The 27,522-nt window shown below is 46.2% G+C and overlaps 1 protein-coding gene and 1 long non-coding RNA gene across 2 annotated transcripts; one reads left to right on the plus strand and one right to left on the minus strand.

The window, feature by feature from the left end:
* Positions 1 to 1,953: 1,953 nt before the first annotated feature.
* On the minus strand, positions 1,954 to 9,890 carry ATP5MC2 (ATP synthase membrane subunit c locus 2). The gene is made up of 5 exons (XM_040234396.1): positions 9,794 to 9,890; positions 5,513 to 5,582; positions 4,358 to 4,435; positions 3,648 to 3,847; positions 1,954 to 2,226 (listed from the first exon to the last, which is right to left on the minus strand). The coding sequence occupies exons 2-5, from the start codon at positions 5,549 to 5,551 to the stop codon at positions 2,112 to 2,114; spliced, it is 432 nt and encodes a 143-aa protein (XP_040090330.1). The 5' UTR covers positions 5,552 to 5,582; positions 9,794 to 9,890; the 3' UTR covers positions 1,954 to 2,111.
* Positions 9,583 to 26,126, plus strand: LOC120858352. The gene is made up of 2 exons (XR_005719834.1): positions 9,583 to 9,709; positions 25,248 to 26,126. It is a non-coding gene; the product is annotated as an uncharacterized LOC120858352 (long non-coding RNA).
* Positions 26,127 to 27,522: the final 1,396 nt, after the last annotated feature.

The raw sequence follows: 27,522 nt of genomic DNA on the forward strand, positions 1-27,522 counted from the left end.
GGTGAATAATTTGAGGTGACCTGCTTCCTAAGCATCAGTTTACTGTGGGGTCAAGTATCTGCTCTAGGCTTTAATTACTGATTGAATCAAAAGAAAAACTGTAATGATCATTGACATTATCATGAAAGGACTTTTATACTCAATTTCAAGCATATGTAAGATAAGTCTTACTTGAAGTTTAACCTTTTTCTTCAAAAGATTTTAAAAAATTCCGTTTTAGCTGTGCTGGATCTTCGTTGCTCTGCTTGGGCTTTCTCTAGTTGCGGTGCTCAGGCTTCTCATGGCAATCGCTTCCTGTTGAGGAGCACAGGCTCTAGGCACATGGGCTCACTGGTTGTGGGCTCCGTTGCTCTGCAACCTGTGAAATCTTCCTCAGACCAGGGATGGAACTCATGTCCCCTGCAGTAGCAGACAAATTCTTAGCCGCTGTGCCATTAAGGCAGGTCTAAAGTTTAGCCCTTAAAAAAACTTTTATTTTTGTTTACACTGGGTCTTTATTGCTGCCCGTGGGCTTTCTCTGGTGTGGTGAGCGGGGGCTTCTGATTGCAGTGGCTTCTCTTGTTGCAGAGCATGGGCTTCAGCAGTCGCAGCATGTGGGCTCGGGGGTTGTGGCACACAGGCTTGGTTGCTCCAAGGCATGTCAGATTCCTGGACCAGGGATGGAACCCGTGTCCCCTGCACTGGTAGGTGAATTCTTAACAACTGGACCATCAGGAAAGACCCTAAAATTTAGCCATTAGAAAATAAATCCTTTACCTTTATACTAACCCCTGTCCAAAAGTCCCTCTTGAGGCATTTTTAAGGAAAAAGGTTTATCATTGCTTATTCTGCTTTTTGGCTTACTTGAGAAAACAGCAGTCACCAGCAACACTGGAAGAGAACTAGACCAACAGTACAGTAGTCTTAACCCTGGACTACAACACATGACCCTTGCTCCCACTCAAGCTCTGCTAATAAATGTTCCTGGGAGAATCCTGTGATATCTCAACGTCTATTCCCTCACTTGGGAAGTGAGGTGGCTGGTTTAGACGATTAAATTGAAAATTTGACTAAGATACTGCCGAGATGTGTCATGCTAAGATACTTCTAAGGATACGAGGCTGACAGAGTCCCTGCCTCAAGAAACCAACAATCTAACTTAGAAGGCAAGGCACACATTTGTGCAAACATGTACACAAGCCCACATTTATCATACACAGCATTACAAAGGACGCAGCGTGCTTTATAGTCCTTTATATGGACTAATGCTTGTTTGACTGAAAGCAGAGGGAAACCAGATGAAAGCTTCATGGTAGAAGAGGTAGCATTTAAAGTAAATCTTTCAGGATAACAAGCAGAGTTTGAAAAAAGAGGAAAGTGACTAAAGATTCAGGCAAAGAAAACACATGGACAAAGTGCAAGGCCTGCAGATATGTAAGGACAAGAAAGCAAGAAAGTGCTTGAAAAATGACAAACAGTCCACTTTGGGTAGAGTGTAATGGGAATAAGACATAAAGCTGAGAAAGTTGAATCAGACTATTTTTGAATTGGTCAATGGCAGAACCAGTCCTGCATTTACGGATTAATCTAGCAGTGGTGGGCAGAAGTAAATGCCAGAGGGTAGAGATGGCAGACAGAAGGCCATTTAAGAGGTTACTGCAATAGACCAGTGGGTGGCAATAAGGGCATCAGCCAGGGCAGTGGCAGTGAAAACAGAGAGCCACTTTAGTCAAAATTTTAAACCAGCACTCTATGTTGTGTCTGTCCCAATTCTCCACGGTAACAGGCCATCCCAAGTGAAAATTATTAAAAAGGAGCACTAATTTGAATAAAGCTTTTCCAACATAGAGAATGAAAAATAAGTGAGCCCAGGTCCATGTTGAGTTTAAAACCATCACTAACCTCTGGCCTTATACTTTCACCAAGGCATACAGCCAATTGTGGAAAAGAAATATACACAGGAGACTCAAGAAACATCTTATTAATACAGTATTTATTTGTCTTCCTTGTCTTCCTTCTTTCAAGCCCTGAGCCAACCACCTTCCCCAGGTTGCCTGGGGAGGTACAGAAAAAGAAACATACAGGGCAGACGAGACACGGGAGAAGAACTATGGGAGGTGGAAGCGGCTCCTTCACATGGCGAAGAGGATGAGAAAGGCCACCATCAGGCAAAAGAGCCCCATGGCCTCCGAGAGGGCAAAGCCCAGAATGGCGTAGGAGAAGAGCTGCTGCTTCAGAGAAGGATTCCTGGGAGGGGAAGAGAAAAGACTGAATTTCTAGTCCATATAAAGAAAAAGACAAACATTAAAGGAGGGCTCAGGGAGAATCCACCTCAAGCTAACATTTCAGGTAACGAGTCTCTCCGGGTGACACCATCATGCCCCATTTCTTGCTCTGACACATAAGGGTCTCTACTGAGATGAATGGGGGAGGGGACAATCCAAAATTCTGCAACACAGCCCAGGTACAAACATTGCCTCCTCTACTGTATCACCACATCTTCCCTGGGTCTGGACACTTAACTATCCAGGGCTCAACCAGGATGGAAGACGTCTCTGGGTGGCAGGGTCTATCAGAGCAGCGTTTCCAAACTTTAAGCAGTAGAACCCCATAATAGAAAACAGTTAAAGTATAATGGAGTGGCAGAGTTGGAAGTCTTGTTTGACTCCTGGTCTCCTCTTCATTCTCTAAGAGTCTCTGGGGTGTACCCTCAGAACCCTAGGGCTTTATGTAACACAATTAGAAAAACACTATTCTAGTGGACAAGGACATCAGAGGGACAAATAACTTCTCTTATTTCAAAATAGTCAAAAGATTTTGGGCTACAAACCACCTTGCAGGGGGTGCATTTAGACAATATGAGTCAAAATGGGATAAAGGACTTCTAATTCTGAAAATCAATATATAATTTCTATTTCCCTTCCTGTCGCCTCTGAAAGACTTGATGGATAAGGTAAAGCAACACTAGCTTTTAAAAGAATTGTGGACATAGAAGTTTCTTATTTCACACAAATCCTAAGAAATAAACTTATTTCCCCAAAGACATTGAGAGAACTTGCAGGTCTCTAAAGGATTAATTCAGTTCTAACACTGAGTTGCCCAGAGTTGCTGGGGACCAAATAGTCTCAAATGTCAGGGAGCACTGGGGCTGGATGCAGAAGCAGTTTTCCCAGGAGTGATGAGGGAATTCCTGGGGATGGGGAAAAACAGCAGCGAAGCTACTATGCTGACTGAGGCTTCAGACTAGGGGGTGGACATGGTAAACTTTTTCTGTAAAGGGCTAGACAGCAAATATTTTAGGCTCTGTGGGTCACATACAACCTGTTACCTTTTTTATTTTCATGACCCTTTAAAAATATAAAACCCTTCTTAGTTCAGCTATACAAAACCAGGCTGGCCCAATACAAACCTCCTGCCTTAGTTTGCCGACTCCTGCTCTAAACCAAAGCTGTCCAATAGAACTTTGCAAAATGGTAGTCACATGTGGCTGATGAACTACACTGAAAGTATACAGAACTTAAGTCAGAGTACTTTTAGTTAAAACTCACATTTGAATAGCACTACGTGGTTAGTGGCTACTGTATAGGATACTGCAGCTCCAGAACCCCAAATACTTCTGCCCAGACCTGTGGAAGCACATCAGAGAGCCAGTGGAGGGCCCATCTTACCTGGCATAACCAATGATGAGACTCCCAAACACGGTCCCAATTCCAGCTCCAGAGCCAGCCACCCCTACTGTGGCAGCCCCAGCTCCAATGAACTTGGCTGCTGTGTCAATGTCCCTTGAAATGGCACTGGTTTGGAAACTGCGGCTAGGAGTCAGTGAGGTGGTCAGGGGACGGGGGACTACTGCCAAGCTGCTGTGGCTCTGTGAAGAAGCAGCAGATAGAAAGTTTTTAGGAAACCCTTTTTTTTGCTTTGGAAAACTTCTGTACCATTTAATCCCTTTATGCTATCAAATCCCATCGTTTCTCCTCCAAACAGAAAATCTTTTAACTCCCCCAGAAAACTCTACTGCCAAGCAGAATGCTTAAATGAAAGAGGTGGATGTCAAATATCTTCAGGACTCAGGGTACAGTCTAGAAATGGAAGACTATAGCCCTAGCCTGTTCCTGACGCCTTGAGGAGATCATCTTCCTGGGCTACATGCTCCCAACTCAAGTCAGTGCACTAGATCAAGTAAAATGGGAGTTATAAGCAGCACACAGGGGCATGTGCTGCCAGTGGCAAAAGTTGGAACATTAGGGAATATATCACAGCGTATATGGTATCATGAGTCCTCAGCACTCCCCCTACTGGTTCATCAGGTAACCCTCCCTTCCCCACCCCATCCGCACCCTCACCCCTCCCCACAGGTCCAGTTCCACTCATCAGGTACCTCATCTGTCAGTGTCTCCGGTCGTCTTACCACCACTGCAGACAGTGATCGGCTCAATAGTGTAGAGGTTCTCCTGATCTAGCCGGAATAATACAAGGTCAAGAAAGGCTGTAGAGCGTTTTAGAACTACTGCACATTATTACTGAGATACCCCATTTATTCACTAGAACTTAAATTGGAACCTCAAAAAAGAATCTGGAATCATTCATTTAAAGCATTTACTTCACTCAATAAGAAATCTACACATATACTGGTAATGACCGGCTCATTAGAATGAAGTGAATGACTGGAACATCCTTCCCTGAACACACTGTTCTGGAAAATAGGCATGAACACCTATGCTGAAAATGTACCCCCTCCTGGAAGCCTTTTCTAACTCCAAGCCAGCATCTCCAAAATAGACAACACGGTGGTTAACAGCCAGGGTTTTAGTCATATATAACTAGATTCAAATCCTAGCTCTATCTGAGTTGTGTGATCTTAGGACAAATCATGTAAATCTTTTTAAGCCTGCTTTCTCATCTATCAAATGGGAATAACATATCTCAGGGTTGTAATTACTCAGAGGAGTAAATAAGATTATGTACATAAACCGGTAGACTCAATGCCAGGCATAGCAAGTGCTCAATAAATAACACCAACTAACAGCATCACTCGTTTTCACTTATGAGTGAATGAACCGATTGCCTCCATTATCTAACACTCTTCCATTTCTTCGATCTTGTTGCTTTTGAATCAAATATTTTTCCTACATGTATTTTAGCTTCCCATCCAAATTTAAGCTTCCAGAGGAACTCCTAGCTATCGCTCTCTGACACTCAGGACAAGATCCTGTACACAGTGCATACTCAATCTGACTTAGGCAATTTATTTCATGTTTACCATTCCTGGTGGGGCTCCAGTTTACAAGGACACAGTGTTTCTGGATAGGAATAAACTGATCTTAGCCTAGATGCTCATTTATGCTCTTCTGTTATGACTGCATGAGAAAAATCAATTGGCCTTCATGGGACACAAGGCAAGGAACTCCTAGGAAGCATTCACTCTCTCGTCAGGCTGGCAAAGCAAAGGGCCCAACTGTGAAGCATAAGGTCTGAGAAGGAAAAGAGATAACGCCTCTCCTTAAAAACCTTCTTGGGAAAGGTAGGTACTCACCAAGGAGGGGGTGGAGACGAACTTGGCGCAAGTGTACATTTTCAGGGGATGAAGGGCTGCGGCAGGAGAGCTGCAATTACAGAAGCAGCAGTGTAAGATGTTTTACTTGCTCATCAAAAGACAGCTGCATTAGCAGGTGCTCTGGAAAACTTAAATGGCTCAGAAAACAGTGACTGACCTCAAGTCTTAGAGATGGAACGAGAACCCAGAAGTCAGAATTTCCTCCACAGAGCTTCCAAGATTTCCTTATAATTAAGTGACTTCTCTTGGTTTGAACAAGAAGCCACTTGGTCCCAGCTTTAAGACATGTTATCTCTTTCCATAGCCTCATGAGTTGGGGTTGTAGATGAATTTTCCCAGCATCTTTTGCCCAAGTTTCCCCCCAGTCTCTTACTGAAAAGGAACTCTTCTCAAGCCTTCATTTCCTGGATCTAAAAATGTTGCCCTTTAAGACCCTCAGGGTAATTCCCTGGCAGTCCAGTAGTTAGGACTCTGAGCTTTCACTGTAGGGCACATGGGTTCCATCCCTGATTAGGGAACTAAGAGCTCCTAAGTTGTATGCTGCTGCTGCTGCTGCTAAGTCGCTTCAGTCGTGTCCGACTCTGTGCAACCCCATAGAGGGCAGCCCGCCAGGCTCCTCCGTCCCTGGGATTCTCCACGAGTCAAAAAAAAATAAAAAAGGCTCTTGGAACATACGTGCGGAAGGCGAAGGCTCTGAAAGGGTCTCTAACAATCCTCTTATTGAACTACCAGGAAGCATTTGTCAAAACATGTCAAAAGATTTGTTAAAGATGTTCAAGCTGGATTTAGAAAAGGCAGAGGAGCCAGAGATCAAATTGCCAACATCCCCTGGATCATTGAAAAAGCAAGACAGTTCCAGAAAAACATCTACTGCTGCTTTACTGACTACGCCAAAGCCTTTGACCATGTGGATCACAACAAACTATGGAAAATTCTTCAAGAGATGGGAATACCAGACCACCTGACCTTCCTTCTGAAAAATCTGTATGCAGGTCAAGCAACAGTTAAAACTGGACATGGAACGACAAACTGGTTCCAAATCGGGAAAGGAGTTCATCAAGGCTGTATACTGTCACCCTACTTATTTAACTTATATGCAGAGTACATCATGAGAAATGCTGGGCTGGATGAAGCACAAGCTGGAATCAAGACTGCGGGGAGAAATATCAATAACCTCAGATATGTAGATGACACCACCCTTATGGCATAAAGCGAAAAACTAAAGACCACCTTGATGAAAGTGAAGGAGGAGAGTGAAAAAGTTGGCTTAAAGCTCAACAATCAGAAAATGAAGATCATGCCATCTGGTCCCATCACTTCATGGCAAATAGATGAGGAAACAATGGAAACCGTGACAGACTTTATTTTTGGGGGGCTCCAAAATCACTGCAGATGGTGACTGCAGCCATGAAATTAAAAGATATTTGCTCCTTGGAAGAAAAGTTATGACCAACCTAGACAGTGTATTAAAAAGTAGAGACAGTATTTTGCCTACAAAGGGTCCGTCTAGTCAAAGCTATGGTTTTTCCAGTAGTCATGTATGGACGTGAGAGTTGGACTATAAAAAAAGCCAAGTGCTGAAAAATTGATGGCTTTTGAACTGTGGTGCTAGAGAAGACCCTTGAGAGTCCCTTGGACTGCAAGGAGATCCAACCAGTCCATCCTAAAGGAAATCAGTCCTGAATATTCATTGGATGGACTGATGCTGAAGCTAAAACTCCAATACTTTGGCCACCTGATGTGAAGAGCTGACTCCTTTAAAAAGACCCTGACACTGGGAAAGATTGAAGGCAGGAGGAGAAAGGGACGACCGAGGATGAGATGGTTGGATGGCATCGCTGGAGACAGGACTAAGTGACTAAACTGACAGACTGAGGAAGCATTTGTCAAAACATTTATCTATGTTAATTAACGAGATAAGGCAGATCAAGGAGAAACTCTGTCATTACTCTAATTAGCAATGACCATTTCATTTCCACCATTATTCTAAGGGGTATTCAATTTTGTATCCTAAAGACCTTAAACAGGGACTTCCCTGGTGGTTAACACTTAACCTTCTGTGCAGGGGGTTCCGGTTCAATCCCTGGTGGGGGAGCTAAGATCCCTCATGCTCAAGGCAAAAAAAAACCCAAACCCAAAAGATAAAACAGAAGCAATGTTGTAACAAATTCAATAAAGACTTTAAAAAAAGACCTTAAACAATGCGAACACCCTGGAGGTACCTAAGTTGGTAGAACTGAGAGAAGAGTGGGTGAGTTAAAGACCTACAGGCAGGGTTTTTCCAAGTACAGTTGGTGGCCCACTTGAACTAGTTACAGGAGGGTAGGGGCTGTGTATGTATGAAAATGCGGGACTTCTCTCACAGTCCAGTGGTTAAGAGTCTGCACTTCTACTGCAGGGATCCCTGGTTAGAGAACAAAGATCCCTTGACCATGAGCTGTGGCCAAAAAAGAAAAACAAAAAACGCATATTCTTGGGTCTCACCTTAAGACTTTCTGGGTCAAGATCTCTAGGAATAAGGCCCAAGTACTCTATTTCGGGGTTCCCTGGTGGCTCGCACAGAGTCGGACACAACTGAAGTGACTTAGCAGCAGCTGGTGGCTCAGCGGTAAAGAATCCACCTGCCAGTGCAAGACACTTGGGTTCAATTCCTGGAGAAGGAAACGGCAACCCACTCCAGTATTCTTGCCTGGGAAATCTCATGGACAGAGGAGCCTGGCTGGCTACAATCCACAGGGTCACAAAAGAGTGGGACACAACTTAGCAACTAAATAATAACGTTCTGTATTTCAATGAAGCTTCCCAAATGATTCTTAGGTACTTGGGAGAGCGTGGTCTTAGAAAAAAGTTTAAAAACTATGGCAGTGATAGAATCAGAATTTGAACTCTTCTCACTCTTAATGCTTTCTAATATGCTACAGGTTGAAATACTCGGTGATTACTTAGGCCTGTTAAATGACACTTCCTCCAATGAGCTGGACTAATACTTTCCCAGATTAACTTCCGATTCCAGGATGTTACTTTTACATTAATGGATGTCTTCAACTCTTGTCCTTTCCAGAACTCTGATTTCTGCCCATATGTAACTCTAACCCAATTTTGCTGCCAGGCTATTCAGGTTTTCTTAGGTCAAAAATCCAAAATTTCTTTTAAGTTTTAAAGAAAGAGAAAGACTGGTTTTCCCCCAAGGCAACAAAACCTGAATATCATCATTTAAAAAATATAGTTCTTAGAGGAATTAAATGAAAATAACATATGGAAAGAGCCTGATGCAGAACTGAAGGAAGCCTGCAGGAAGCAGTGATCCCTCTGCTGGCCACCTAAACTTGTCCAAGTCTGCACTTGTTCACCAATATCACCTTGGGGAACAGAACTACCCAGGTTCATGGGTTTCTTTCTCAGTGGAGGTCAGCCAGGGAGTTACAGGGCTGCTACTTAATCGTTCCCTTTCTTAACCTTCTTTTCCTCTTGAGGGCAGAGTCTAGGGCCTCTCAGTAAACCCCTTGACAGGAAAGCTGGCAGGTGGGTAGCACCCCATGCTGGCCCCTCCGCTTTTTAGCCCTGTTGCCTCTAAAGGAAAACCTCACACAGCCCACGACTTGTGTTTTTCCCGCTTCACCGCAGTGGAAGGCAGAGAACGCCACTGGGAGACAATCTGCGGTACCAAAGAAACCTGCCTCTTTTCTGCTATGGCTCCCTCCCAGTCCACAGCCTGAAGGTAAGGGTGCTTTGGCTGTGTTGTTCATTTCTACCACTTTCATGGTTTACTTTTTAAATCGAGGGGTGCTGCCTAGAGGGACTGGTGGCTTTAGACGACCCACCAATCTCCACTGCTGACACTTGACATCCTGGGGCCAAAAGTCTGGAGGTTTCAGGATAAGGAAGGCACGACTCAGGATGAGAAGAGAAAGCAGAGATAGGAGGGGAGTCTGGGGGTTGGGACAGGTCTGAAAGGGCAGAAGGGCGAGAAAAGAGCGTTTGCAAGCGACAGGTGAAATGAGCACTCTGGGATTTGACTTTCGACAGCTCCAAGGCGCCCTCCCCCCACCCACGAGACATCAAAGATGGCGCCAGGCCCGCGCGGCTGGAGGTCACCAGCACGCGGAAGGGGCAGCCCGAACGCGTGGGGATACGGGGACAAGGGAGGGCGTGAGGACCCAGATGGGAGCACGCGAGGTAAGGGCCTCAGACCATCCACGCGAGGTGGGCGCCCGGCGCGCGTGCGCGGCGCAACCCGGGCGCGAGGGCCCAAGGCCTTACCTGCTCCCAGTGCAGAGAAGACAGAGAGGGGCGGGGAGGGGGCGGGAACAGGAAAAGGAAGGCTCAGCGCAGGCGCGGCCCGGACCAAAGAGTTGCTCCGCCAAGGCTAGAGAGATTGCAAACTTGAGGGTCGGCCCAGGCACCACAGCGCCGCCTGCCAGCTCTGTGGCGGTAGCCGGCCAGTCCCTCCACCTGGCGTTTGAGAAGAGAAACTGCAGCCAGAGCCTGAGAAATGAGGGCACTCCGCAGTTTAAGCCGATCCGTAACGTGGCCTGCGGTTTGCTCTGCACAGAGGCTGGGATCTTGGATTTGCGTCTCTTTTCCAAGCATGCGCGGTCACACTGGGGGGGGGTGGGAAGAACAACTGTCCAGAATTTCAGTGTTAAATGGCATACAATCGAGATGGGGTTCAATGTCCAAAATCTAGCAGGAGGAAGATGAGGTCACAGGATTCCCGACGCCTGTTACCACCGACCCAGGCTGTAAGGATGGGAAAACTCATTCAATGGGCGGATAGTCAGGAAAAAGCCCCGGCAGCCTCTAGTGGCTTCACTTTTATTTCCCTCTCCTTCTTATTCCAATCATCGACTATGAGAAAATCAGCATCAGGGAACCAGAAGATAGGGGCTAAAGATGACCCTAAGCATTCTTTCCTGAGGCCTGAGACAGTCGAAGAATAGAGGGCATCAGTGACCAGCAGTGAGGTTGGGAGGTCACCCCAGGCATGCCAGGGCCTCTGCTCAGGCTTCATCTACACGAGTTGAGATAAGCAGTCCCCCACCCCCAGGCGGTGCTCTTATGGAGGCCCCTCAGCTTCTTCCCCTTGCCCTTTTGCTTGTCCTTTCCCCGATGGGAGAAAGTAGGGGGCCTCCTGGCCCTCACCTCTTCTTCTAGGCTGCTTTATGTTCCAGATAGGTCTGACCTGTTCCTCTGGAGGAAGGTCCACAAGGCCTACCCACTTCCCCTCACGTCCAAACCTCGGCCGTCCAGGCATCGTCTTGAACGCAGCACAAGAAAGACGGGGAAAGCTCACCAAACCCCCATAAAAAATAAAAAAATAAAAAGAAGGCCGCGGCTGTAAATAAAGCCAAATCCGCCACCCTCTGAGGGGCCGTTTGTCCTCCCCTCCTTGGCCCCGTCCTTCCCGCCGCCCCCTCCCAGCTCCCGGGCCCCGCGGCGCCCCGGCCCCGAGCTCCTCCATTTAATCGGATTTGGGAGAAGGGGAGGATAAATCACGGCAGCAGCTTTACGGTCCCGGAGGAGAGGCGAGCCGCAGCCAGGCACACCCCGGCCGGCGATAAAAACCGCCGCTGAAAGCCCACGGAGCAATTTCCCGGGACCCCGAGCGACGCCATTACAGGAATGTAATTTTGCCCGGATGAGGCCCCGAGTTTAATTATCCTCGCGGAGGAATTTCAATGCGGCCAATCCATCTTGCAGGCGGGCGGCAGAGGGATTTATATGGGCCCGTTATTTCACACCGATCCTCCATCTGCATTTTTATGGCCCTGAGCTTCTGAAAGGGAGGGGAAGGAGTAGGGAGAAATCGGAGAAGCGGACGAGGAGGAGAAGGGTGGGAGACTTCCCGCCTTTCCTAAATCTAAGATTCCAGCTCGAGAAAGGATTCTCGCTGGTTCCCCCGAAATGCCCAGATCTCTCTCCAGTTCCAGTTGTTGACTCGGGCTGAGTTTGTGGGTAGGTGAGAAATGGAACTGGTATCCTTGGGAATCACTCAACAGGTATTTACCAGGTACCAAGTGGTGCCAGGCACAGGGTGAGACGCTCAGAGGAGAAAGGGAAAATAGACTACAAGAATATCTCCTGGGGGACTTCCCTGGCGGTCCAGCGGTAAGGACTCCAAGCTCCCAATGCAGGAGGTGGGGGTTCAGTCCTTGGTCTGAGAGCTAAGATACCTCATGCCTGGAAGCAGTTGGCAGCAAAATAAATCTCCTGAGGTCCCCAGACACCCCAAGCCGGCCCACACTGAATTCCTTTTAGCCCGCGGCTGCACATCCTCAGGGCAAAACTTCCACAGCTCCTAGGAGCCGCCACCACTAGCCAGTTGTTGCAGCTGTTTGTTGCGACAATTTAGACCCCTCTCAGATATCTCTTACAATCCAAAGGAGAATTGGAGAAGGAGCCCGTGTCCGATATGTTTATTTCTCCCTTACCTCCATTCAGTGGTAGCCTCTGGATTCATACACCTGGCTTCCCAAATTGCTGTGTGACCTTGGGCAAGCTGTTTAACCTCTCTATATCGATCTTCTTTTATGTAATTTGGGAATGATAATAATTCTTCATAGTCGTTTAGTCACTAAGTCTCATCTGACCCTTTTGGGACCCCGTGGACTGTAGACAGCCAGGCTACTCTGTGGGATATCTCCAGACAAGAATACTGGAGTGGGTTGCCATTTCCTTCTCCAGGGGATCTTCCCGACCCAGGAATCGAACCCAAGTCTCCTGCTTGGTAGGCGGATTCTTTACCACTGAGCCACCTGAGAAGCCTGATAATAATGCTTGCTCAGCAGCAAATATTGGGATAATATACATGAAGCTTTTGGGCTTCTCAGGTGGTGCAGTGGTAAAGAATCTACCTGCCAATGCAGGAGACGCAGTTTCCATGCCTGGGTCAGGATGATCTCCTGGAGGGGGAAATAGTAACCCCTTCCAGTATTCTTGTTGGGAAAATCCCAGGGACAGAGCAACCTGGAGGGCTACAGTCCATGGGGTTGCAAAGAGCTGGACATGACTGTGCAGAGATACCTGAAGCTTTTAGCAAGGAGCTTGGAACTTAGTAACAGTTCAATAAATGCTAGTAATATAATAATACTGTGGTTTTTATTGTGTGTGTGTGTTAGTAGTAGTGTTATCTGGAGAAGGCAGGGGCACCCCACTCCAGTACTCTTGCCTAGAAAATCCCATGGATGGAGGAGCCTGGTAGGCTGCAGTCCATGGGGTTGCTAAGTCAGACATGACTGAGCGACTTCACTTTCACTTTTCACTTTCATGCATTGGAGAAGGAAATGACAACCCACTCCAGTGTTCTTGCCTGGAGAATCCCAGGGACAGGGGAGCCTGGTGGGCTGCCATCTCTGGGATCGCACAGAGTCAGACACGACTGAAGCGACTTAGCAGCAGCAGTGGTGTTATAGTTGGGAGCATGGCAGCTCAATTCTGCTCTGCTTCCTAGAGACTTTATTGCAAGCTTCTTGGAATGATAGCTCCTGAAAGAAACTAAACTATGGCTTACTGAACTTATTTACCTACATAAATCACACAAAGGAGTTACTTGACAGGCTAGTGAGTGGGGGTCTGTGGGGAGGGCTGAGAATTCCCAGGGCTGTTGCTACCAGGTTTGCAACCAGACATTAAATCCAGAGGCATGAGACTACAAAAAGTGGTTGGAGGTATGTGCAGAGGGGTGAATTTGAAGACAGCAAAATATGATCCAAGAGAACTTTAGCTAAGGGTCTAGGGATTTTCTTAACCAAGGGCTTGGGAAAGGGTTCTTCCTTCACTTCGCTGAGGGAAAACTAGGGTCCAGAAAGGAAAGGGTGTGGAGCCAGAACTATCCTTTCCAATCAATCCTTTTCTTTTCCTACCAGACCATGTAACAAGGTCGGCCTGATTGGCCAGTTTTTCTAAGGACTGTTAGTGGCAGATTCTGACTGGTTAGCCACCTCCCTGCACAGTGGTGACGGTGAAATGAGATTGATCTTTTCTTTCTTAGGATTGGTTAACAGCCCTCAGCGGGGTCAGAGACTCATTTTAATTGACTGGAGAGGCTAGGAGGGAGGTCCAGCACCTTTCATATAGAGAGTTCTTTTTCCACAAAGGTCACCAAGAAAGAGTCTTGACTGGCTTATGCATATTTGCCTTTGGACTGGAAACAATAGCTTAGAGAAGAAAAATCAAGAGAGTCATGCAGGCATGCTACAGTTCAATTTGAAACCCAAACAGAGAGAGGGATTCACAGAGGGAAAGAGAAAAGCGGTAAAGAGAGAGACAAAGACACAGAGAAATGAAAGAAAAAAAATAGCCAAAGAGGATGGATTTGAATAATTTGGTTTTCATTTCTGGTGGTTTAAGAGGAGGCTACTTTATGATGCATTTTTTTAGATGCACATGTTGCCAGCGCGTGGCATGGGAAGAACAGCTGTCTTGGAGGCAGGAGACTAGGAATCTGGTCCCAGCCCTGCTACAAACTAGCTGAGTAGCTATGCAAGTTACTTCATCTCTCAAAGTTTCAGTGTCTCCGTTTGGAAAAATCAGGGGGAGAAGTAGGTGATCTGTAAGGTTCCATCCAATATTAACTCTCCTGATTCTGACAAGCAGTCTGTTTTCTAAAGCTGAAGTGGTAACTTTACACTGCCAATAAGGACTATTCTTGGGTGCTATGTTCCTCTATTTATTTGAGTTTATTAATTTCAGGCTTTTGGGACTGGTAGGCACTGACTGATGGATTTTTCTATTTTCTCTTGCTAAGTCAGTTCCCCAGAACAACAGGATTGTAAGCCATCAGTAAACCTCCCTACTCTTGGAGGAAAAAAACAGTAGATGGAAGAAGAAAAAGTGTCATGGGTATCCAGGATTCCAGGACAGGGATCAGTGGAAGGGTTGGTGAGAGAAGGCCAGACAAGTTTTTGTGGGAAGAACCTAAGTTCTTTGGAATTTGTAAGATGAACTTATACATGCCCTACATATTTATCTAGAAACAATGATTAAGTATATATGTGAACAAATTTGGTCCCTGCCATTTATTGTCTCCCAAGCCAAAGCACACACAGAGACAAAACAGAAAGTGAAAGTCATTGTGATAATTGACATACGTATACCACCCTGTGTAAAGCAGATAGCTAGTGGGAGCCGCTGTATAGTGCAGGGAACTCAGCTTAGTGCTCTGTGATGACCTATAGGGGTGGAAAGGGGCAAGGTGGGAGGGAGGTCCAAGAGAGAGGGGATTTATATGTACATATCTCTGATGCTGGGAGGGATTGAGGGCAGGAGGAGAAGGGGACGACAGAGGATGAGATGGCTGGATGGCATCACGGACTCGATGGACGTGAGTTTGAGTGAACTCCAGGAGTTGGTGATGGACAGGGAGGCCTGGCGTGCTGCGATTCATAGGGTCGCAAAGAGTCGGACACAACTGAGCGACTGAACTGAACTGATAGCTGATTCACTGTCTTGAACAGCACAAACTAACATATTGTAAAGCCATTATACTCCAATAGAAAAAAAAAGGTCATTGTGATACATTGTAAAGAGCTTAAGACTGAAAGTTAGAGATCTGAATGTAGATGTGGGAATATCTTAAAAATAATTTAATTGATTTATTTTTGGCTGTGCTGAGTCTTCATTGCTGTGCAGTTTTCTCTGGCTGCGGAGAGCAGGGGCTACTCTCTAGTTGCAGTGCCTTCTCTTGCTGCAGAGCACAGGCTATAGTAAACATGGGCTCAGTGGTTGCGGTTCCCCAGATCTAGAGCATAGGCTCAATAATTGTGGCCCACAGGTTTAGTTGCTCCAAGGCATGTGGGATCTTCCCAGATCAGAAATTGTTCCCATGTCTCCTGCATTGGCAGGTGGACTCTTCACCACTGAGCCACCAGGCAAGCCCTAAATTTGGGACTGTTCTTAATTATGTGACTTTGAAAAAAATCAATTCACCTCTCTGGACTTCAGTTTTCTTAACTGCACATTGTAGGGAAACACTTGCTGATTATTGAAATTCTTTTTCGGCTTTAAATATAAACAGCATAGATATGTTCTTCCTGTTTTGCCCTCATCTCCTGTGACTTTAAGTATTCGACCAGTATTAACGGAGCATCTACTGTATGTGAGGTGCTGTACCATATATTGTGATTAGGAATAAAAAAGGAGAAAGCAGTCTCTTGTCTTCATAAGTTTATAATCAGTAGGAAAAAATGTACATATATAACTATAACTTGCAGCAAAATTTAATGGGTTATGAAGAGTTGGACATGACTGAGCGACTTCACTTTCACTTTTCACTTTCATGCATTGGAAAAGGAAATGGCAACCCACTCCAGTGTTCTTGCCTGGAGAATCCCAGGGACAGGGGAGCCTGGTGGGTTGCCATCTCTGGGGTCGCACAGAGTCGGACACAACTGAAGCGACTTAGTAGCAGCAGCAGCAGCAGCAGCAGCTGTATCATAGCCCACCAATTTGTCAATTAATTTCCCTGTTGAAGAGTATTTAGGATTGTTTTCAGTTGTTTGCCACTACAAACAATGCTGCTCAGAGCATTTCTCCTAGTATACATGGATAAGAGTTTCTTCAGGGTACATATGTATGAATTGCTGGGCTGAAGCATATGAATTTTTCAACCTCTCTGGATAATGTCAAATTGTTTTCCAATATTTATGCCTACTAAAGTATTTAAGACTTCCCTGGTGGCTCAGACGGTAAAAGCATCTGCCTACAACGCGGGAGACCCGGGTTCAATCCCTGGGTTGGGAAGATCCTCTGGAGAAGGAAATGGCAGCCCACTCCAGTATTCTTGCCTGGAAAATCCCATGGACAGAGGAGCCTGGCAGGCTGCAGTCCATGGGGTCGCAGAGAGTCGGACATGACTGAGCGACTTACGTAAAGTATTTAAGAGTTTTGATTGCTACCCTATCCTTACCAATTTTGGTATTTAGTCAATCTATTGGATATAAAATGGTGATTTGAATTTATGCTTAATTATATTTGCCTTATTATTAGTGAAGTTGAGCATCTTTTCATGTATTTATTGGCCACTCATGCTTCTCCTTATGTGAAATGCCTATTCATGTATGTCTTCTGCCCATTTCCTATTGGGTTATTTGTCATCTCCCTGTGGATTTTTAGGAATTAACAAATATAGGTAGCCTAGTCCTGATTCTTTGTCAGTATCAATTATCTCCTTCCAGTTTTTAGCAGGGTTGGGATTTTAGTAGAGGCTTAAAGGATGGATGATTTCAGTTCCTGCTCAGAGTCCTTATTCAGTTGGATTAATTAGTTCTTAATTAATTCATCAAATATTTATTGAATGTCTAGCCAGATGTCATGCTAGACTCTGAGAATACGAATATATTCCACACTTGCTCACCAGTTACCACTTCCAAGATCTATCTGGGTTCAAGCCAGTGACATCTCCTGGAGGACCACTACTATGGCCTCCTATCTGTTCTGCCTTTTCCAGTCTGGTCTTGCCATGGTCTACTCACCACCCAATAAGCAGCTAAAGTGATCTATTGAAATGTAGATCAGATCATGCAACTTAAAACTTCCCAATGATTTTCCAGTTCTCATAGAAAAAAAATTCATAGTTCAGCTACACTAGGCTCCTATTGACCCTCAGTCACACCACACTTACTTGTTTCTCCTCGGAACCTTTGCCTGGATCGTTCTCCTAGGTTATGCTCACTCTCATTTCATCTAAGTCTCATTTCAAATATCACCTCCTTAGAGAGGGCTTTTCTGACCACCCAATCTAAATAGCCACCACTCCCTGGCCCCTTTTAACTTTCTGGCCACGCAGCTTGTGAGATCTGAATTCCAGGACCAGAGATGGGTCCTGGAGGGGTCCAGGGGTCCAGAGATTCCAGGACCTGGCTGCCCGCTCATTGAAAGCACGGAGTCTTAATCACTGGACCACCAGGAAACTCCTCCACCTTCCCTTCTTTATCTCATTATCCTCCTTCATTTTTCTTTTTAGCACTTATCATAGTTTTATTTTTATTGCTTTTTTCTTCACTAGAAGATAAGCTCCACTAGTTGAGAGACCTTGTTACCACTGTATCCTCGGCATTTAGAAAAGTACCTGGCACTTAATAGGCTCTCAATAGAAATTTTGTGAATGATTGAATGGTGAATCAGATAAAAGTCCTTGCCCTTAAAAAACTTTAGTCTATCAGGGAATACAGGAAGCAAAAGGCAGATAGTTTCAACACAATTTGACAGTGTTCTAAGATGGATAAGCACTGGATGCTGTGGGAATGCATAGGGAGGACATATATTTCGGTCCTGAGACCTAGTAGTCAAGGGAGGCTTCCAAGATGAGGTGACATTTACAAGAAACTCAAAGGACCTGGAAAGAGAGGGAGTAGAAGGATGTTCCACAGAGAAGGAGCAGTAAGGACAAAGCTTGAAGAGAGGGATAAGTGGTCTCTTCCACAAAGGCAAGTAATTCAGTGTGGTCAGAATGAATAGTTGTGAGTGCAACAGAGCGCAGAGACTGGTTGTTAGTGTCTAGATCCTGAAGGATCTTGAGCATCAAACTCAAGCCGTTTGGATTTTATCCAGAAAGCAGCCAGAAGCCATTTAAACCAGAGAATGAGCTCAGATTTGCATTTTAGAAAAATCACTGTAGGTCTAGTGTGCAGAATGGATGAGAGGGGGCAGGACTGGGGACAGGGAGTGCTGTAGGGGACTGTCGTCAGAATCCAGGTGGGAGATGGTGGTGGCCTGAGCTCTGAGGTGATAGCTGGGATGGAGAAAAGTAGGCAGAGCTCAAGAGGTTTAGGAAGAAGAACCAGTGGGCCTCAGTGATTGATTGTTATGGGGGATGAAGGAGGTGAGAGAGGTGAAGACAGTGCCCAGTTCTCTGGCCTGGGTCACTGAGTGGTGCCATTCTCTGATTAGAAAAGAGTCAGAGGGTTAGAGTGAGATGAGCGGGCCAACCCCTGATACTTGTGAGGCCCAGGGCAAGGTAAAAAATATAGCCTACATACCAAATGTCTAAATATGTACAAGTTATAAATCAAAGCTAACAAACTGTTAAATAAAACATGTTCTACCCTCTTATCTTGACAAATATATCAATATCAACTGGAAGATTTATATTTAGAATCCTGGGACTCTTCCAGCCCCAATCTGACCCTCGGGTTCTCTCTCCGTTTCTTACTCCATCCCACTACCTGAGGGGCCTCACACCAAAGTGCGTGCTGGGGGCAGCCTCACCTCTAAACTCCACACCAACAAGGCTGGTGCTGCGCTCCCCAACAGCTCCTTCTGTGTTCTCAGGAAATCAAACCCCAGGAAGAGGTCCTGGAAGTCAGCTTGGGGCAAATTGGCAGGATAGTCTGGCCACTGGAGCATGGTCTAGGAGTGGGCAGGTGTGAGCTCTGGGTAGGCACACCCCCTTGGCCTAAAGTTATCCGCTCCCTGCAAGAAGAAGAGACCTCTGAAACTGTCTCCCAGGGTAGAGGTCCCTCTTGCCTGGTCTAAGGGCATAGACTCTGAAATCATACAGACTGGGTTCAAACCCCTATCCTCATGTTTATTTACTCTTCTTTGAACCTGGGCAAACTCTCTGAGCCTGTTTCCTTTCTTGTAAAATGGCAATAGTAATATCTACCTCATAGGGTTATTGTGAGAATTAAATAAGGGTATCATTCCTGTGTATTGATTGGAAGGACCGATGCTAAGGCTGAAACTCCAATACTTTGGCCACCTCATGTGAAGAGTTGACTCATTGGAAAGACCCTGATACTGGGAGGGATTGGAGGCAGGAGGAGAAGGGGACGAGGATGAGATGGCTGGATGGCATCACTGACTCGATGGACATGAGTTTGAGTGAACTCCGGGAGTTGGTGATGGACAGGGAGGCCTGGCGTGCTTCGATTCATTGGGTCGCAGAGTCGGACACAACTGAGTGACTGAACTGAACTGAACTGAATATATGCAGAGCACCTGGTATTTAATATTCCCTTCCCCCCTCCCCAGTTTACATTGTTTTCTTCCCATTCATCACCGCTTTCCTTCTAACTAATCATGGAGGCTGGGGAAAATATGAAGTTTGTCCCAGGTAAATTTTTTTTTTTCTGGGAGGAGTGGGTCCAGGAAAAAGGAGTTTATAAAAGAAACAGTAACAATCTAGGCAGCAGTAATCCCAGCTCAGGCTGGGGCCATGAGGGAAAGGGGGAGTCAGTTGTCTTGTGTGTAGATGAATGAGAAATGGTAATAGCGTAATTGCTTTTACAATCTGTTTGTTTTGCTGACAGTAGCAGCTGGTTACTGTTTCGATTCTTGGTTTTCATGTTAAGACAGGGGAAGAAGGTGTGAATAGAAAAAGAAAAAAGAATAGAAAATCCAAACGTAATTTCTTGGAGACCAGGAAAATGGTCAGAAACATGGTTGAAAACACAGATGGTTTCCATCTTTCAGACATGGACTGGTCCTCTCATTAAGTTGATCTTGTATTGTTGTGTAACATGTATAGATTCTTACCACATGCTGTCACTCTCTCTACTCCTGCAGCTAGAATGCCCTTTCTCTCCTTCCCAGCTGTTCCAAATTCTACTCTATTTCAGGCTCACTCCTTCCATGGTAAGTATGACCCTCCCCACTTACTCTGAGCTCTTCCTAGTCTGTATCTGTGCTGTGCTAAGTCGCTTCAGTTGTGTCCAACTCTGGACTCTATGGACCATAGCCCACCAGGCTTCTCTGTCCATGGGAATTTTCCAGGCAAGAATACTGGAATGGGTTGCCATGCTCTCTTCCAGGGGATCTACCCGACCCCAGGGATCAAACCAGCATCTCTTGCATCCCTTGCATTGGCAGGCGAATTCTTTACCACTAGTGCCACCTGGAAAGCCCCTAGTCTATATCACCTAGAATTTATTCATGGTCTTAATATGTTTAGTCTTGTTCTCTTATCCTTTAAAAATTATTTTAGTTTTTAAAAATTTACTTATTTGACAGAGTGGCATATGGGATCTTAGTTCCCCAACCAAGGATCGAACCCGTGCACTCTGAAGTGGGAGTTCATGCCTTAATCACTGGATTGCCAGGGAAGTCCTGTTCATTTATCCTTTTATGTGTGCAAGTCTTGTCTCCCCAACAAGAGTTTAAGCTTATTAAGGGAAGGAACTATATTTCTATTTCTCTTCCATTTCCCATAGTGTCTATATATTCACTTAAAATACATTTATTGCATGACCATGTGCCTAAACTGGGGTTCAGGTGCTGGGGATACAAAAATGAAATATATATATATATATTTCCTCTTCACTAGTGGAGCTAGTAATGGACTCATGGTTTAATAACTGCCTATAAAAGTGTTGAACACATAATGGTTCCTCAATAGAGGTTTGATGGATTGATGAACCATGCTGCTTTTTGACTAGGCATTCAATGAATGAATGAATGAATGAATGAAATTACTGGATAACAACCCTGCAAGCTGTTCCAGGTGTATCCCTCCTATATGAAACTAGTTCTCACAGACTTAAAGGTGTGAGACTAGTTTGAGGGGAGAAGTGTTCTCTGCTGCTGCTGCTGCTGCTAAGTTGCTTCAGTCGTGTCCGACTCTGTGTGACCCCATAGATGGCAGCCCACCAGGCTCCCCCCTCCCTGGGATTCTCCAGGCAAGAACACTGGAGTGGGTTGCCATTTCCTTCTCCAATGCATGAAAGTGAAAAGTGAAAGTGAAGTTGCTCAGTCATGTCCAACTCCTAGTGACCCCGTGGACTGCAGCCCACCAGGCTCCTCCATCCATGGGATTTTCCAGGCAAGAGTACTGGAGTGGGGTGCCATTGCCTTCTCCGGAAGTGCTCTCTAGGGGCATCAAAACAGAGAGCCTACTGCCTTTTCAAGGCAGTGTTCACTCCTTTCCTTAAGGCCTAGTGATTAAAACACAAAGCATTTACAGGCATTGGTGAATACCTTTTGCCAATTTGTGTCACTCAGGTTGTAAACTATGAGAACTGTGTCCATTTTTCATAATAAAAAACAGCTATTATTGAATATTGATTATGTGCCAGATATTTTGCTGATTTCTTTACATGAATTATTTAAATCCTAACAACAACTCCATGAAGTAGATATGATTATTATCCCACTTTACAGAAGAGGAAACTCAGGCACAGCTAGGAAGCAAGAAAAGACAGAACTTGAATCCAGAAAGTCTGTGCTGTCCAGGCAATGAATTGGGAGAGTGGAGAGCTGAGTTCTTCAGTCCATCCTGCTGTATGCTTGCTGTGTGTTCTGCAAAAATCATCTCAGCTCTCTGGTCTTCGGCTCCTTCTGATCACCAATCTTAAAGCCTATTCTTTTGAATTCAAGTCCTCTGCTTCTCCACCAATATCAATTGCCTAAATCTGGTTGTGATCCCCTAAATCTCATCTTTAATTTCCTTGTAGTGTAAGAGGGAGCTTGTGATACTGTGTTATTCATAACTGGAACATCCTTTTCTAAGACATTATATATGAAGACCTTGATGACTTCTTGAATGTCTTGGTTCATGGCTGCAGCTGATAGTGCTGCAGAAGGACCCCTGAACCCAATTTATTCCTGTGATTCCATCCCTCAACTCCTGCTGCTGCTGCTGCTGCTAAGTCACTTCAGTCGTGTCCGACTCTGTGAGACCCCACAAACGGCAGCTCACTAGGCTCCTCTCTCTCTGGGATTCTCCAGGCAAGAACACTGGAGTAGGTTGCCATTTCCTTCTCCAATGCATGAAAGTGAAAAGTGAAAGTGAAGTCGCTCAGTCGTGCCCAACTCTTAGTGACCCCATGGACTGCAGCCTACCAGGCTCCTCCGTCCATGGGATTTTCCAGGCAAGAGAACTGGAGTGGAGTGCCATTGCCTTCTCCGTCCCTCAACTCCTAGTTAAGTAAAAATATTTCCCAGTATTCAGGATGCTTGTTATCATGAATCCATTCAGAGGACACAGCCAAAACCAGGCACTAATCAAAAGGAAGGTGGTGGGTCTGATTCATTTCTGTGTGTGGAGATTGATCAACACAGGCAAGAGACTGAGACCAGGTAACGTGAAAGAGTAGGCATGAGTGGATTTGAAAGGTCGATTTCTCTGAGGAGCCTCCACATAGAAACTGAAGCTGCTCAAATCCTCCATTTTGTCCCTTCATAGCTGGAATTTTTCCTTCCTTGTATGCAGACAAAGGATAATAACTATCTGAACAAGTGTGCTTTGTTAGCTGGCATCAGTGTTTTAAATTGGTATGCTTAAATAAAAATTGGCTTGCTGTACCCCTCATGTTGCTGTTTGACTCAGCTCTCTCTGCTTAGTCTCTCTTGTCTGTGCATCAAGAGTAGCTGTGTGTTCTGTTCTCACCAGGGCAGCCTCTGGCTGGGGTGCCTACTAGTGTCCTTTCCTAGAGCTTCTTTAATACCAGGCAACCTGGCAGGATGGTTTTTATGTCCCTGCCCTCACTTCCTTCCCTGCCTCCAATTTTATCTTGTTGTTTTTCAGAATCATTTGCATGGTTCTTCTGTATGTATTTTTCCCAACCTTCCTCATCCCTGCATACAGTTCTACAGAGAACAGGGACAAATATCTACTAAAGAGAAATCAATCTCTCCCCCGGCCACCCCACCCCTTCTCTCCCTTTCTCTCTCTCTTTCTCTCTCTCACACAAACACACAGAATGGATGGCAGACTTCATTTCTCTTCTGACCTTATCATGCTCCCAAATATCAAATCAAGATCACTCCCAAAACCAAAACCCAAGCCTAAAAAGCAACACAGAGAAAGAGAGAATCACTTTTCTTCTAGGAGATGAATGCACCCCTTTTGGGGATCCACCTGAGGTTATTGAAGGGCTTAATTTCTGAAGAATCTGCTTCTGTCAGTTTTGCATGTATTCCTGTGTGTCATGGGTTTGTAAAGATGTCTTCCTTAAGCAGAAGTTAACTTTGGTTGTAGGTTATAATTCTAACTGTTGAGTGTGGGAGAGTAATTTTGGTGAGGACAAAAATCCCGTTTTATCATTTAAAATGGATTCAAAGGGAAGCCCTGGTACCCGCCTTCTGGGAGGCAGATCTCTGGGTCAGATGGGATGAACCAGAGGAGGGAACTCTTGAACTTTGTTTACAAACCAGCATAACATACAATGACAAACGAGTTCACGCAAGGGCACCCACAGCTTCAAATGTAGGACAGAACTGGGAAAGAGTGCTGGCACAAGGGCAGTACTGAGAAAATTTGGGAAAGTTTCTTGGAGGGAGCAGTGCGTGGCGAGGGGGGCTGGGAACCGTGGCTGAGGGAACGCACACCCGGGCTGCCTTTCCCGGGGTCTCCTGGTGGCGAGCTGGGTGAGGTGCTGTCTGGGCAGGCCCGCTCTCTGCGTCCCTCCATCACCGATCTCTCCAGCTCTCTCGCCTCCTCCAGGCCATCCCCGGGCCCCTTCCTCCACATCCACTCCTCTTAGCTCCCCCTGGATAATCTCCTGATATCTCTTCAAATCCAATTATCGAATTAATTGACGTGCTAACCGAGAGGCAAACAGAAAGGGGCGGCAAACACCGGTCGGCTCAGATTTATCCTCCGGCCTCCGTAGGCCCCGGCCGGGCGAGATTTACTGGGCCTCGAACAAGACGACAGTTCAAACCTTTGATTAATCATGTTTTTCTCCCGGCCCCATAATTTAGTTGCTCTTTTTCCCTCCCTGCTCTTTTTTTTTTTTTTTTTTATCAGTGGAAACAGAGACAGAGTCCTCATCAGCTTCAATTACAAATATTAAGCCCCCGGACAGCACTTTGACAGAGAGGCGGCCAGCCCCAACTCCTTCCCGCCCCCCTAAATCATCCCCGAATTAACATCACAATCGGCGGCTGGCGCGCGTTCAGATTTAAATGGTGGCATATTGTTCGCGGACGGTCTAGTTCAGACCAGCGGGTTCTCAGTTCCCGGCGGCGGCCCCCGCCGCTCCCCCCACTGCCCCCTCCTGGCTCCCGGGATGCTGTGACTCAGGAGCCGCGGGAGGCTCCGGAGCCGGGTTTCCAGCAGCGGAGGCTGCAGGCGGGGGTACACCGGAGTGGGAGCGAGGGGGCTGGTGAGAGGGGGTAGAGTGAGGAGGAGGGGTCGAGTCAGGCACACGGAGAGGGAACTGCAGATGTAGGGTGGAGGGGAGGGGGGCCGAGGCCGGGCAGAGGCGGGTGAGTTTGGGGGTAGCGGGAGAACGGCATTGAGGCAAATAAGATGCAAATGAAGATGCAGAAACCACCAGTTTGAGAATGCCACTATATAGCCACTATATGGCCTCTTCGACCTTGACGCAGTCTGCAGGGCATCCTTGGGTCGTGGTGGAGGGGCCATTCTGTAGGGAAATCTCTAGCTCTTTGAGTCTTGCGGTGTGAAAGAACGTGGGACAGGATTTCTCGTTTCCTGAGCATGTTAGAGAAAATGGTTCATAAACTACAGCCAGGAGGCTTGAAGGTAGGCCTCAGAAAGGACTCCTTAAATGGGAAGACTGAATATGAGGCTGGAATACTTCCTGGGGATTTTTTTGGATTAGACCTTCAAGCAGCCAGATTTCTCTGAAGACGTTTTGGGGAAACTGTAACTATTTGGCTCTGTTCCACTGTGGAGGAGAAAAGGAAGGGTGATTCCCCTGACCCCATTAATCCTTTAAGAATGAAGGTGCTCAGGAAGAAAAATGACAATCCAAGAGTCTAGGTTTCCAGATATTTTCATATCCACCTGTCTCTCCGGTCTTGCCCGCAGCGATCTCCGGGACCTCATTTCTGCCTAGCAACATCACAACCAATCAAGATGCAATTAGGCCTGGCAGTTCGGCTCATCCTTCACTGGGATTGGCTGCTGGCGGTGAGCGCATCCTAAGTTTTCATTGGCTGACGGGCACCTGTATGGAAATGAGAATGATAGGGGACTCTGCGACGTGGACCTGTGGCTTACTGCACTGAAACCTGCAAGCTCAGAGCCAGAACTCCTGGGCTTTTTTTCTGCCTTCTCTCCCTGTTCTTCCCCCAAAAAGATATCTCAGACTTTTCCCTCAGCTCCTCTATCTGAGGCCCAGTCGAAAAGAAATTCGCAAAAAATAAGGCGAATTTGTATGCTTTTTTTTTTTTTTTTTGCATTTTCTTTGCCTTCTCTCGGTTCTGTATCAAGATTTTGCCCCTTCCGTCCAATGCTAGGACAGTTCTTCATCCTTTCTCTCTTCCATGTCCATCCAAGGAGCGGCTTCTCTCCGTGTGAAGTCCCTTGGGCCCTACCCCCTGTTGCCTCAAACCCACCCTTCGGGCTCAGCTCCACCAAATTCCCAATTGCCCCCTTCCTCCCTCTCAGGATCCAGGCGCCTCGCACAACGATCTAAAGCCCAGTTTAGAAGGGAGTTAGAGGGGGAGAGGACTCCCCCACCTCCCCCCAAAAAAACCTCCACCCGCGCTCCCCATCCATTTTCTCCGAGGGAGCCGAGTTTGACAGCGAATTCATTCCGAGAGGGGAGGGTGATTTATTCTTCAAATATACCGACAAGTGCGGGCATGATGGAGCCCATTAAAATGTTGGGAGATTGTTTTTATGATTGAAGTCTGTATTACTCCAACCATAAAGAAAGAGAGCAAGGAGTCATTAGCATTTTCATGATGGTGTATTTCTGCTTGTCTCCGCGCCATCACTCATCTTTACTGCCCGTCCCTTTGCTCTCGCTCTGCTACAACGAGGAGAGACTGCAGCCTGAGTTGGGGTTGGGGGTGGGGGGAGGCGGGGGCCAGAGATCCGCCCCCCCCACTCTGCCCTTCACGCCAAATCCTCACCCTCCCTGGGACGCAGATCATGGGGTGAGAGGCTGAACGCAGACATTGATGTGCCTCAGCTTTCTCCAGCCTGCTCTCCCTGCCCCTGACTGATGGAAGCTGGGGGTCTTGTCCAAATGGTGCTTGGAGATCTGCACAGACCTGGGTTGAGAAAGGCGGACTACCCCTTCCTTCCTTTGGCTCTTCACTTCCTGGCCTATACACACCATTTAGAGCTTTCCAGGGTTATCCATATAGAGAGAAAGTCAGAAATTCCTGGCTAAGTGCCCTGAGCTAGAGACATCAGATTAGGAGAGGAAAGAGGGAGGAGGCCCCAAGTCCCTAGGTTTGGAGACTGTGTTGGGAGGAAGTTGGAAGCCTGGACCTTTGGCTTCTGTCTTTGCTACTCCCTCTTTAGGGTTAAAATCTTCTGTCACTACCCTAATTCCCCTGCTCCTGCTCTCTCCTAATTCCTTAAGTCCTTGATTCTTTCTACCCATTACTCAGAGGTACTCCAAGGAAGAAATTCATAACCTCCATGAGAATAATGGAGCTCAAAATAATCATTGTCAAGATAAGAGCTTGGAGAAAGTTGGTTACAGGTGAAACAGTGTCTACAGGTACCCAAGGACTGTGGGAGTCACCTGTCCTCACCCCTGGCTCCGGGAAAGACTCATAACACAAAGAAACATTCATTCTAGGTTGGACACAACCTTGCCTGCATACCCTATTAAGCCAAATTGTGTGGTGGCACTTGTGTGAGCACTGGTTGGGATAAAGGCTAGTTTAAGGGTGGCGAGAAAATGGAAGTGTAAGCTCACAAGAAATCAGTGGTGATAATAACAATTAGTGGACCACTTTCCTGTTGGTTCAGTGCTTTCTCATGGATGTCTCACAATAACCTGAAAGGTAGGTTTATGACTGCCATTTCACAGATGAGGAAACCAAGGCTCAGGTGAGTGTGTGTGTGTGTGTGTGTGTGTGTGTGTGTGTGTGTAACTTAAGATCACTTAGCTAATAAACTGGGCTGTTTTCATTATCCAATATTGCCTGAGAAGGAGTTCAAGAGCTCTAAAGTGGAAGTCAAGATGACCCATAAACTTCATCTGAGTTTATAAGAAGGTGGGGAAGACTCTCTAGAGAGTGTTAAATAGTTTGGGAGAAATCTTAGTAGGAATAGTAGAAATAGTCATCCCTTGGCCACCAGAGCTGGGGACCTAGTGGTGGTTAGCATTGCTAGGATT

This window comes from Oryx dammah, unplaced genomic scaffold (genome assembly GCF_014754425.2).
Source record: "Oryx dammah isolate SB20612 unplaced genomic scaffold, SCBI_Odam_1.1 HiC_scaffold_29, whole genome shotgun sequence".
NCBI classification, from domain to species: Eukaryota; Metazoa; Chordata; class Mammalia; order Artiodactyla; family Bovidae; genus Oryx; species Oryx dammah.

Bases quoted from the DNA above. Each gene is read 5' to 3' on its own strand.
- ATP5MC2 (XM_040234396.1), bottom strand. From the start codon at position 5,551: ATGTACACTTGCGCCAAGTTCGTCTCCACCCCCTCCTTG. The intron at 4,436-5,512 runs GTGAGTACCTAC...TATTCCGGCTAG, and splicing joins TCGTCTCCACCCCCTCCTTG to ATCAGGAGAACCTCTACACT. The intron at 3,848-4,357 runs GTACCTGATGAG...GCTTCTTCACAG, and splicing joins CGGAGACACTGACAGATGAG to AGCCACAGCAGCTTGGCAGT.